The sequence below is a fragment of the Cyprinodon tularosa genome, unplaced genomic scaffold (genome assembly GCF_016077235.1).
Source record: "Cyprinodon tularosa strain WSP-4 unplaced genomic scaffold, ASM1607723v1 ctg15, whole genome shotgun sequence".
NCBI classification, from domain to species: Eukaryota; Metazoa; Chordata; class Actinopteri; order Cyprinodontiformes; family Cyprinodontidae; genus Cyprinodon; species Cyprinodon tularosa.
The window spans coordinates 484,493-497,464 of record NW_024038331.1 but is presented as its reverse complement, the minus strand read 5'-3'; the positions used below and the strand labels follow the sequence as shown (position 1 = coordinate 497,464).

General features: G+C 37.5%; 2 protein-coding genes across 2 annotated transcripts; both read left to right on the top strand.

Moving 5' to 3' along the window:
- Positions 1 to 3,049: 3,049 nt before the first annotated feature.
- On the top strand, positions 3,050 to 4,525 carry s100a10a (S100 calcium binding protein A10a). Its single transcript, XM_038279431.1, has 3 exons — positions 3,050 to 3,207; positions 4,029 to 4,191; positions 4,287 to 4,525. The coding sequence occupies exons 2-3, from the start codon at positions 4,051 to 4,053 to the stop codon at positions 4,440 to 4,442; spliced, it is 297 nt and encodes a 98-aa protein (XP_038135359.1). The 5' UTR covers positions 3,050 to 3,207; positions 4,029 to 4,050; the 3' UTR covers positions 4,443 to 4,525.
- A 2,728-nt stretch (positions 4,526 to 7,253) lies between these two features.
- LOC119779605 (ictacalcin-like) lies at positions 7,254 to 9,993 on the top strand. The gene is made up of 3 exons (XM_038279290.1): positions 7,254 to 7,347; positions 8,433 to 8,578; positions 9,732 to 9,993. Exons 2-3 carry the CDS (start codon positions 8,441 to 8,443, stop codon positions 9,873 to 9,875), a joined length of 282 nt encoding a protein of 93 aa, XP_038135218.1. The 5' UTR covers positions 7,254 to 7,347; positions 8,433 to 8,440; the 3' UTR covers positions 9,876 to 9,993.
- The last annotated feature ends 2,979 nt before the right edge of the window (positions 9,994 to 12,972 follow it).

Here is a 12,972-nt window from a genome sequence, read left to right as displayed (position 1 = left end):
CATTGCCTTCTCCTGTCTAACTCTGCCAGGTCTCCAATTATCACTAATCTCATCCACTTGTGTCTGTTCCTTTATATTGGGCTCAGTTTCAGCTGTCGGGGCCAGGTCATTGCTTGTTTGCTGTTTGTTTGTTCCCTGTTAGATGTCTTTAGTTTTCATAAGTTTTACTTAGTCCAAGGTTCATGTCCCTATTCCAGTGATGATTCTGGAGCCAGTGTCTTCAGGCAGATTATTGCCTAACCAGTGGTGAGAGCGTTTCAGCGTTTCCCAAGGGATTCTGACTCCTGATTCTGTTCCCTCTCATCCATTGGCCCTGTCTGTCCCCATCTGATCTGTTTGCATGAACCTCCTTTGGACTCCTGCTGGACCCTGCCTGTCTGTGTCTTTGCGTTTCTGTCTGAGCTGGTTGCTCTACGCATGGGACTCTGAACCTGCCCTCACGGTCAGAGGATTCCTGGAGGCCTGTTTGGGTCGGGGACACTCTGGGCGGCTCACGGCCGCATCTCGTTGGCTGTGCATCGGATGATCCTGCCTTTTACTGAACTGTTAAACCAGGTAACTGACTCTTGCCCGATGATCGTGGTCACTCACCTGTGTTTCTTCAGTGATTGCCCCCCACCCCCCACCCACCCTCCTTCAGTCCCTGCAGGTTCGCAGATCCTTCAACTCTGTTTCTGTCCTTTTATTCTAATAAGTATTTTGAACTTTCGTACTGACTGTCTCACCTTGAATACTGGGTCCATCTGTCCCGTATTATGACAGCCATGGCAACCTAAGCAAAATTTAATTTTGGGGCTATCTACTCCTAGCCATGATATCGATTGCTGAAATCGTCTGACGATCAGATCATTCACACACCTACTATAAACCCAGTGCAGCTCTGGCAGTGCTGTTTACATTATCCAATTGGTATGCATTATCTTATATTACTAAGTAATATACTTAGCAGGACTTTTTATTTTTTGCTTCGAAAAAATAAATAAACTAGTATGCAGTTTATTTATAGAAAAGTGTCATGTGGTTCATATCTTTCAGTTTCAGCTGCAACAGCGATGTGCAAAAAAAACAAATTGATTTGATGAATACATATATTGGGTTTAATTTGAGATTAACAGGCATCATATTTAATATTAAATCAGAAAATAAAAGCATTTTCTTAAACAATGGAAATATAAAATAAACCAAATCCTGGCAGTGAAATTTAATATAAAGTTGAATTATTTGCTCTTAAAACTGTAAATTAATGTAGCTTTATGCAAAAGATCTATCTGAAAGCATTAACTACATTTACCCACACACAACTTTTAATGTTCCTCTGCTCTTCCTTTCCACACTCACCCTTAAAGTCTGTGCTTCTCAGCCTTTCTGATCGTAAAGTAATCACTGCAAGAGCTCCAATAGCCAACTTTTTTGTACATGTTAATAAGTGCTAGCCCACTCAGTCATTCTTCTAACATGGGAAAATTTAGCTAGTTCTTTATTAATTTGAGTGTGCAGAAAGCTTCTTTCTGCAGATGCAACACTTGCAGGCAGGTGTGCAGGTCATGATGAACTCGGATCTCATTTTCAGAGAGAAAAGTGAGTAAAGGAGGTCTGAAAGGTTTTCCATCTCTGTAGCCAGTGGACTGTTCTCCAAAGAAAAGGTTGTCTTGGAGAAGTATACAGTGGTTCTTCCTCATCTTCGTCAATCTACCCCAAATACCAAAATCATTTTCAGGTGATAATTTCTATGTAATTAAATATACATTGATGTAATGTAGTTCCCCAGGAGCCCTAAGCAGTCCTTATCCCCATGTTTGACAAGGGTTGACATCTCAAAGTTGTCTATTCTAAGCTAGCTTAAACTAAAACTGGTTGAAGATTTTGAAAATTGAAAGGTGAGTTTAATTCTTTCATCAAATAGTATCAGAGTGTATCTTCTTACTCATATTTGGTTTAGTCATTTTGTTCTCATTTACTTTAGAGCTGTTTCATTTATCTAAGACACAATTTGTGTGAAGGAATTTAACTGTGTTTCCTACTCTACAATAAATTCAAACTAAATTATTCATAATTCAATTCAGTTTATTTATATAGCACCAGCTCACAAAATTTCAACCCAAGGCACTTTACAGAGGGAATTCAATCTGATCATGCTCTATCTATAGAAAACTAGTGTCCTTCTTGCAGGATACACTCTTCCTGGGTGAGTTTTTGGGGAAAGAAGTTATAATCACTTGCATTTTGTCCCTCATGTTGCATTAAAGAAAGAATAAAGAACATTTAATTAAGAAAAACAAAGATATTGTATCAATTCGAGATATTTGAATATATCCTTGCACCAATAACCCTCCATATTATATATGGACTGCAGTACCAAGTTTATATGGGCTGCAGTACCAATATACTACCGCCAGATGGTGGCATTTATGCACTAAAACCACAGTTACCAGTAGTAGACAAGGAGACAGTCTGACCTACATCAGAAAAGAGCCACAAAACAATTCTCCCAACTTCATTTTTAACCTTTTTTTTAACCTTTGCAGAAGTACTAGAATTTGTTCATATTATTTCTTAGTGAATTAATTTCCCTCACCTGTCTTTAACCTTTTGTTGGGTTGACAGCAAAAAAGCTATCCAGGGTAGGAAGCAGCTCCAGACAGCCTTCAGCCTTATGGACGTCATTGAGTGGAAGAATTTCTGTATCTGTGTTCTTCACATTTGTTTGCTTGTATGTTTATTATTACACTTTAATGAAGGTACCAATCAGAAAGAACTGTCAGCCAGTTAATCTTTGCAGAGACAGGTATAACACAAAGAGGTTTACAAAGTTTAGAAACAGTATGATTTAATCAGTAACACACACTGGAATGATCCAATCAAGTAAACACATAGATGCTGTACCTATTCATTTGATGATACAACTATAAAGATTGGATCTAATGACATTATTCAGTGATGAAATAACTGGAAAGTAAGAAGTTAGTATCAGTCAGTGGTAACCAGATCCACAGCCTGTGCAGTGATTAAAGGACCTCTGGGCTACTCCCTAACTTCAAACCTTTTGCTTTCCGCCCTCATGCACTCTGTTATGGTTTCAGTGAACAGGAGAGTCTGACTCACAGCATTTGGGGCGGTGCCTGAGTATAAAACCTTTGCTGCTTTTCTTTCAGTCTTCTGCACATTTTCAGCCCTCTCCTCTGCCGGAGCCTCCTCACGTTCTCCACGGTAAGGACACACCAATTGTGTTTCTCTCTTACTGGTTGGACCAATCCAGGATTGTCTGGGGATTATTAATGCTGTTTTTTCATTGATGTATGCGTGTCTTTCAGTTATTAACCTAAAGTAAATCTAGTTTATAGAAATATGTCAGATTTGTGTAAGTTTAAGCGACTTCTTTCAGAGATGTTATAACTTTAGCCCCAGAAGATAAAATGAAGCCACATAAAATGCTGTTTGTTGCCTGTAGAGGTGCATTGTGGGTTAAAATTAGGGCGTAGTAGTGACCGTGGACATGTTGCTGCAGTGCCCTCTCTCATTGCTTGAATCCCACCATGCTGGGCCTCTCATTAGTCATCTACTTCAACTTTTCCACCAATACCACAGTCTGAGTTTTCCCTCATACTTCCTCTTTTTTCAAGCTGTTGCTACAACAAAGCATCAACAGGATTGAATTTGAAGAGATTATTTTTATTTCTGTCAGCTTAAGCCAAAAGCTCCTATCTTGCTGACTAACAACTTAATAACATACCCTGCATAATAACTGCTTGTGAACTTCACCCATTTGAGAGACAAAGCATACAGGTACTTTTAAATGCATTACATTCCTTTAAAACCATTTACAGTGGCTCATTTGGTTAAGTATTAAGATAGAGATTTAAATTGATTAAATCACCTTCTGGGGGTTTATTCCTATTTCCCAAATTAAAAATGCAGTTTAGAACTAAACTTAAACAGTTTAGATCTCCTTGTTCTGGACTTTGATTATGTTGATGAGGTTTGATCTTTGTATGATGTTTTTTTTTCTGTGGGCTGTCTGTTATTTTCAGCCAGCACATATTCACAGCAGCCATGCCTTCCGACCTGGAGACAGCCATGGAGTTGCTCATCGTGGTGTTCCACCGTTATGCCTCTAAGGACGGCCGCGCAGGTACACTGAGCCGGCGAGAACTCAGACAGCTGATGGAGAACGAGCTGGCTAACTTCCTCAGGGTGCGGGGAAACATTTTAGAAAATCTTTAAGATTAAGTAAGGAGCTAGAATCTTGCAGATTCTCATTTCTGATTTCTTTTTGTGTCTCCCAACAGTCTCAAAAGGACCCTGGTGCTATTGATAAGATCATGAAGGACCTGGACGCCAACGGTGATGGCCAGGTGGACTTTGAGGAGTTTGTTTCTCTGGTTGTTGGACTGTCTGTTGCCTGTGAGCAGTGCTATAAGATGCACAAAGGGCTGAAGAAATAAGTAAAAGACAGAAAGCAAAATGAACATGCTATTTTTTTTTGTAAAGATTGTTTCATCAAATAAATTCAGTGATTGATTTTAAACTTCTACAGTCTGTTTGATCTAAAAGAGTGTAAATTGATTATCCCCTTTTTAAAAACACTTTTATTCATTTGACTTTTTAAAGCACTTATAATACTTTATGTTACACAACAAAATGTTCATGACAGCCACAACTATGCTATTCACACTGATGAAACAGTCTTACAGCAATTTAATGGACATTTTAACACGTTTATCGGATAAAGTTATACAATTATGAAGTATAAATGAAAATCTCATTAAACATTCATTATGATGCTCTGGCACCCATCCTCTTAGATTCAATTATAAGACCTTTTATTTTTGGTTGGAGAGTCGGTCTGATTGGTCACTTGGTACCTTATTGGTTCATCCATTTTAACTTGAAACAGGGTAGTATTATCAAGAGAAACAAAACAAACATCCAAGATCTAACATGATGTACAGCTCAAGAGTGCATTCCAAAAAAATCAGTTTAACGCAACAAAATCTAACCAAGATTGATCAGACATAGTCCTAACTTGGCCTCTTGGAGGGTTCTAAGGTCCTTTCTCATTGATTCACTGGACAGAGCATGGGGGGAAAGAGGCATTAAGATGTGTTCATCATCCAGTGAGAGACACACTAGAAGTAACTATTTTTATTTATTTATTTTTTTGCATGTCTTACCTATATTCTTTAGGCTAAAAGAGATGCAAAGGTCCACGTTTTATTGCATTAGTAGTATTTCTTGACTGAGATTGTTTCGTTACAGACAGCTCATATCCCGAGTTTACCACATTAACAACATATCATGTTACAACCCATCAATTTCAAACACTTTCTGATTTCTAGCTTATAGCCAAAGAAGACTATTCTTATTGCAAACCAAATCATATCACTGAAATATAAACAAAAATACAAGAAATGTTATACATTTGACATATTTTGGGAATTACTATAAACCACTTGCAAGTTTCAGAGGTTAGAATCTTCGGTCCAGCAAAAGATTTTCTTTAAAGTGGCTATAGGAGGTTAATGTAATTGAATACTCAAAGTTGACAGACTTGTATATGCATCTGTTACCTACATAAACTGAATTTCACTTAAGTTTTCAAATCGAATAGGGATTAAACTCCAACAGTAACTTTTACGCCTTTTACCTCCTCATAAAACTCATTATCAATCTCTTGGCAAGAGGGTCGCTGAAAGCAAGTGTGACGGAGTAATGCTTTTATGCTGCCTCAAGTCTGAGAAGAGATGAACTTTGCTTCTTCCCCTCATAAAGTCCTGCTTATCACTGCCCTGAGGAATTTGCAAAGCGTTCCAGGCTCAACACGCCCTATTGCGAAGTAAACCCAGTCAGCTTGTGTTGCAACTTCCAACACTGTGATAAATGAAATGGACATTAGTAAACTGCAAAAGTGGGTGGATTGGAACAGTATCGAGGAAATCTTTAGGCCTCATGAGGAAATGCAGAGGGATAGAGTCACACAGTGCCTGTTCTTGTGCTGCCATGATTAGTGCCTCTGTGCTGTCCTTGAGTCCAGCCTTTTCCAGCCACCGGTAGGATTTTTTGATATCAGCCACTTCTTCTATTCTATTTTATTGTATGTATATGTATATATATATATATATATATATATATATATATATATATATATATATATATATATATATATATATATAATATATATATATATATATATATATATATATATATATATATATATATATATATATATACATACAATAAAATAGAATAGAAGAAGTGGCTGATATCAAAAAATCCTACCGGTGGCTGGAAAAGGCTGGACTCAAGGACAGCACAGAGGCACTAATCATGGCAGCACAAGAACAGGCACTCAGTACAAGATCAATAGAGGCCGGGGTCTACCACACCAGGCAGGACCCCCGATGCAGACTGTGCAAAGAGGCCCCTGAGACAATACAGCACATAAGTGCAGGGTGTAAAATGCAGGCAGGAAGTGCATACATGGAACGCCACAACCAGGTAGCTGTCATAGTGTACAGGAACATCTGCCATGAGTATGGGCTGGAAGTCCCAAGGTCAAAATGGAAGACACCTCCTAAGGTAGTTGAGAATGACCAAGCTAAGATCCTATGGGACTTCAAGATCCAGACTGACAAACAGGTGATGGCTAACCAACCAGACATCGTGTTGATCGACAAACAGCAGAAGAAGGCAGTAGTAATAGATGTGGCAATCCCAAGCGACAGCAACATCAAGAAGAAAGAACACGAGAAGCTCGAGAAATACCAAGGGCTGAAAGAGGAGCTAGAAAAGATGTGGAAAGTAAGAGCAGCAGTGGTGCCAGTGGTAATTGGAGCACTGGGGGCTGTGACCCCCAAACTGGGAGAGTGGCTACAGCAGATTCCAGGTAAAACATCAGAGGTCTCTGTCCAGAAGAGCGCAGTCCTAGGAACAGCTAAGATACTGCGCAGAACCCTCAAACTCCCAGGCCTCTGGTAGAGGACCCGAGCTTGAGGATGACACATACCACCCCACGAGGCGTGAGAAAACAGTTTTTATATATAAAAAATTTTTTTTTAACTTTTTTGCTGTAATGATTCTGGTGCTGTAACACCACAATTTCCCCATTGTGGGACAATGAAGGGATTTTCTATTTTTATATACTATCAATAAAACAATATAAAATGTGCCAGATTTTGACGAATAAGGACAGGAACAAAAAAAGAGGAAAGAAGGAGGAGTGTCTGGAGATGATGGGAGTGTTCCTACAGGCAGGGATTCAGGGCGTGGTGATGTATTAACCATCATTTAGATCCATTCCTTCATCCCTGCAGGACTGCTTCCTTTGCATCCCCTAACTTCTCAACCTGGGTGAGTACAAAGTCATGGAGATTCTCTTCTGCTTTTTGTTCAGAAATGTATTCTAGACTTACCTATAAAAGTAAATATGAAGCTTTAAGTAACAGAAACATTTACTTAAAAAAGAAAAACTTTTAATAAAAAGCTTAAAAACTCTTTGCTTTATTGTAAAATTCAATTTTTTAAATAGTTTCTTTAGAATTGGCCCTGGCACAGTCCAGTCTTTAAGATGTGTGCCGGATCTTCCTTTCACCTCCCCCCAGATAATATGACGTGTTTAAAAACGTAAGGCTTTATCTAGTTTATGTGCCAAACAGAATTTGTTATATAATACAATTTACTGGAATTATTTTTTCTTTCCATCTATGTACATAGCCTTATTCATAATACATAGACAACAGGTAGGGGAAATGGAAAGATCTGAGCAGGATTTCTGTCCGTTTCCTTCCCAATTCCCATCTGCTTACAAACCCCCTGATGACCAGGTTTCCTCTGCTAACTGTGCTCCAGGGAATGGTCACGATGCAACCACATCTGCTTCTGCTAAACTTTTTACAGCTCTACCATGGTACAAAAATTAAGCATTATAAGTAAACTCCTGATATATGGATTATTTTTAAGGCTGTTGATTACTAAACATGTTCAGGTGAGGTGATCTGCAAAGATAGAGATGTTACCATAACAACGACTCGTGTCACTCTGTTGTGTTAGAGACCAAAGTGACATAGGAGCAGAGGGGCCCCAAGTGGGATCCCAGCAGGGTATATTTTTATCCAGCTCGGTGGAAAATCAGAAAGGAAAAACACACCCAGAGAAGAACATCATGATATCAAGAACCAGCTGAGCTGTTGATGAATAAAAAGCACAGCTGATCTAGATCTAGATGATCTAGATAATTGCCTTGTGGTCTTAAAAGATGCTTTTTCCTTTTACTAACTCTTGTAGCCTGATCTAAGAATGTGATTATCAATCATGTTCTAGTTATGACACCAAATTTAACCTCATGATTATCGTATCTTTTTTGATTCATTTTACCAGTTTAGAACAAATCATACGCTTATCTTTTTATATTCTCTTTTTTTATTATCATAAACTAGCTGCCATCATGTCCGACATCCAAAAGGCTATGGCCCTCCTCATCACCACCTTCACTAAATATGCCAGCAAGGAGGGAGACCAGCACACTCTGAATAAAGAGGAGCTGAAGGAGCTTCTTCAGAATGAATTTGGAGACCTGCTGTGTGTAAGTAACCTGAGAGCTATTCATCCACACTGATCCACAGAAAAAAAATATTTCAGCTTTTTAAACTTATTAAATTATTTAATCTACATGAAAAACCTTTGTGCATTTCATTCATAAGTGAGTGGAAGATAAGGGATGAATTTTAATACATTATTTTCAACATATTATACAAATAGTCATAGAAAGTGCTGCACATTTCTTTTCTGTCCCAAAATAGAAGACCAATTGAGAAAGAACTGTTTAAATTACCATACAAGACCGATTTTAGTCACCACTTTTAGAGGAGTTTAGGTCGACCATTGTTCAACCATCAAGATTTGTTAAAAAAAAAATAGCCCAATTAGTATGGGAAGACGTCTATAGCAACATGAAGGATAAAATTATTTGTTACATTGAGAAAAATAACACCAGCAGTTTATTCAGAAACCTTGTTCTCATGGGAGTCAATTCATTATTTTTATATTTCATATCATACAAAATACAAAAAAACTTAATTTTTGTATATATTAGAGATTTTGGTAAATTGTTAATGCTTAATTTGAAGGTTGTAAAACAAGCACGATCTGCCTCCCTTTTTATTTAATATTCACAACTAATATTTAACCTTCCAGCAGGAGATATGGTTGAAACATAGATCAAGAGCTACAATCACATAGTTTACATAAATCATGTTTCAAGCAAATATGATAATCTATTTTGACGGAAGCTTGATATATTTATTATGAATGAAATAAACTAATTCGTATGCAATTTTTAAAAATAAAATTGTATTTTACAATTTAACACTTGGCAGTCAATGAAAAATAAAACCTGAATAAAACCTTCTGTATTGTGCAATACTGGTAGACTTCATGATTGTATCTATTACAGACATTGTTTTTTTTTTAGCTGCAACAAAATCTATGGGGTTCAGAGTGTAAGAATACCGCTTAAGGCACTGTTCAAAGAACATTCATCTTTTTTCTCAAAACAGTCCCATTTACCTTGCAATTGTTTGTTCGCATTATACACTGTATGTAAAAATCTATTTATGTCAGCTTTATGATCGTCCATATGATTTTGATATCTGTGTATCTTTGTACTGAAATGATGGTTAGATCTCTATTATGAGATTTAAGGTAAGAAATAGATTCACATTTTGCTTTTGCTACAGAAAGCCAATGACCAGGCTGCAATCGACCGCATCTTCAAGGACCTAGACACCAACAAGAGCAACAGCGTGGACTTCAGTGAGTTTGTCAACCTGGTCAGCTGCCTCACCCAGATGTGCCATGAGCACTTTGTTGGAAAAAAATAGTAGCCTGAGTGCCACCTTGAGGCCGTCTGAAAGATCTGCCTCTAGAAAAAAAAGAAATCACAACTCACTTTTGAGTGATTTTGTCATTAAAAAATAAATAGTTGTTTCCCCTCTCAAACAGTGTATCTGAGATTATTTTATCTTTACACCCTGACTGATAGTAAGCTATTATTTGTGAGGTTTTCCACACCCACTGTGGAAGGATGATGGTATTTGCATGCAAAGAGAAAAGATGCTGACATAGAGAAAGACCCCAAGCTCAAATTCTAAACCAGGATCTTCATCCTCTTAGGAAACAGCATAATTAACTCCGCTAGTCTGCAGCCTGTTGTTTAAATCACAAGCAGTGATACAGAAAAGTTTTGTGTTGGTTATAACTGCAAAACACAATCTTAACCATTTGAGATTATATAATGCCACATGAAAAATATGAATAAGATGCTCTGTGGGGCTGCGCAGAGGGTAGCACTGCTGCCTTGCAGCAAGAAGGTTCTGGGTTCAATTCCCAGCCCAGGGTCTTTCTGCATGGAGTTTGCATGTTCTCCCTGAGCACGTGTGGGTTCTCTCTGGGTGTACCCTACCTCTCGCCCGTAGACAGCTGGGGATAGGCTCCACTCGCGACCCCACTTGGGATAAGCGTGTAAGAAGATGGTCTGTTTTAAATTGAGGATTTACTTGAATTTTATTTTGTTTTGAAATATGTTTTGAAGAAGAAAATGCATAATTTTTCATTATAACATGGCTATAGTCGTAAGTAAAGTATGTATCTCCAGTTAGAGGCTCCGATGTTTAATTTGGACTGTTTTTTCATTTTCCACTGCATGCTCTGGTTCAATATAGATTACTTAATTTCAGGCTTATTTATCTGTGAGAGCCCCTTTTAAAGCCTATTGGTACATGTGTTTACATTTCCAAGCAAATTACATCTTTATCTCTTAAGACCAAGATAGACTTTCCGGGTTGTACCTTACATAAGTTACATATTTTTTTAAATAGCGGTCCAACTTATTTAATCAACTTTATTTACTTATTTTTTATTAATTTTACAGCTATATAATTTGAAGCCATATCACTCAAATCATTGTCTTTAAATGTATAGGGATACTGTGTGCATTGGCATCTGTCAGCAGGTTTGATTATTAAAACCATGGTTTGTTCACTTTTAAATTAAACCCACAGTAGGTCTGTGGCTATTAATGTATCCATAATCAGTAAATTAATGAATAAATGTTTTTCAGTGTTCAATGTCAACTCATTCAGGGGGACAACCCTCCATGTGCTCGCCAGAGGCAGCATGACTTCCATTAGGTACTGAGATGAGATCCACAGACCCCTTGTGAAACCATATGCTGGTGCAGTTGGCCCACAGTTCCTCCTAATGCACTACAATGCTAGTCCTCATGTGAATGAAGTGTGTCAGCAGTTCCTGCAAGATGAAGGCATGAAGCTATGGACTGGCCCTGCCGTTCCCCTAGACCTGAATCCGATTGAGCGCAGCTGAGACATCATGTCCGTGTTCATCCACCAATGTCACATTGCTCCACACTGTGCAGGAGTTGGTAGATGCTTTAGTCCAGGTCTCAGAGGAAATCCCTCAGCATACCGTCTGCCACCTCATCAGGAGCATGCCCAGGTGTTGTAGAAAGGTCATACAGGCACATGGAGGCCACACACAGTACTGAGGCTCATTTTGACCTGTTTTAAGGACATTACATCAAAGCCTGTAGTGGGTTTTTTTCCCACTTTATTTATTTATTTATTTATTTATTTATTTTGTAACTCTAAATCCAGGCCTCCATTGGTTAATAAATTGGATTTCCATTGATGGTTTCAGTGTGATTTTGTTGTCAGCACATTCAGCTTTGTAGAGAAATATTCAATGAGAATATTTCATTCATTCAGATCTAGGATGTGTCAATTGAGTCTTCCCTTATTTCTTGGTAGTGTATTTATTTATGCCATGGAAATGAAATGAGTCTTATACAATTAAGAACTAATGAGATAAAAACACAATTTTAGTTTCTTAAAAAAAGAAAAAAACCTTCATTTTAATTAAATAAGAAACCTCCAAGCATATGAACAATTTCAGTTATTGAATGCTTTATCCAAAGGAAGTTCTTGCATAAATTCATCTGCCACCCCAAAAGAATAAAAATACAGAAATGCAACCAAATATTAGCCTCTTAATTTTAAACACAGGGATCTCACAGCTAACAATGGTAAGAATTTAATATCGGTGTTTCAAAACAGGTCATGTTTGGCTTTATTGTTAGACCCAATTGTGTCACAAGCTTATGCTTCATCCTGCTCCTTTTTGAAACATGCTGTATGTTTAGGTAGCATTCTATGCAAACATTGTAAAATCATGTCATGTTTCAAAATAAATGAAATGAAATGAAATGAAAAGAAAATGGATATACGGGTACGATCTGAACAAAACCAATTACACTTTTATAAAATAAGAAACTCAAAGGCTATGAAAGCCTGAGGTTCTTAGTATACCTCATCTTTAAATACAACGTGGCTGTTGTGTGAGTCCATGTTATTATTTAACAATGTGCAACTTTTCATGGGGCTGCTCTCCTATTGGTAGGTTATGCTAATATTAGTTTGTCTGCTGACTGAATCCAAAAACAGTTATGATAAACTGGTTCTTCTAAATTACTTTCTGGCTGTTTCTTTGTTGCCGTTTAATGGACTGTCCACTCCGGTCGGCTGAATCCCAAAGATCTCTAAAGAAAGAGGCACCTACACACAGTGTTCGTAGGCTGAACAGGTACAGACAAAGGATGGGTGAGTAATTTAACATTAATGGACAGTATAACTGCACAATATTTTGCATTTAGGAGTATTTCTTATGATATCTGTATCTATAAGCTCTCTATTTGCCTTTCAAGTTTACCCAAGAGGAAAAATCGTATATATTCTCATAAATTTCCCTTAAATATAGTTGTATAGGTGGTGGAGGTTCAACTGTCAATTGTTAGGGTAGATTTGACAAGCCACAGTTACAATTAAATTAGTTAATGGTGCAATAATAGTTTTTACATAAAATTTACTTAATATTTAACATTTTACTAATTAATTTAATTGGTCT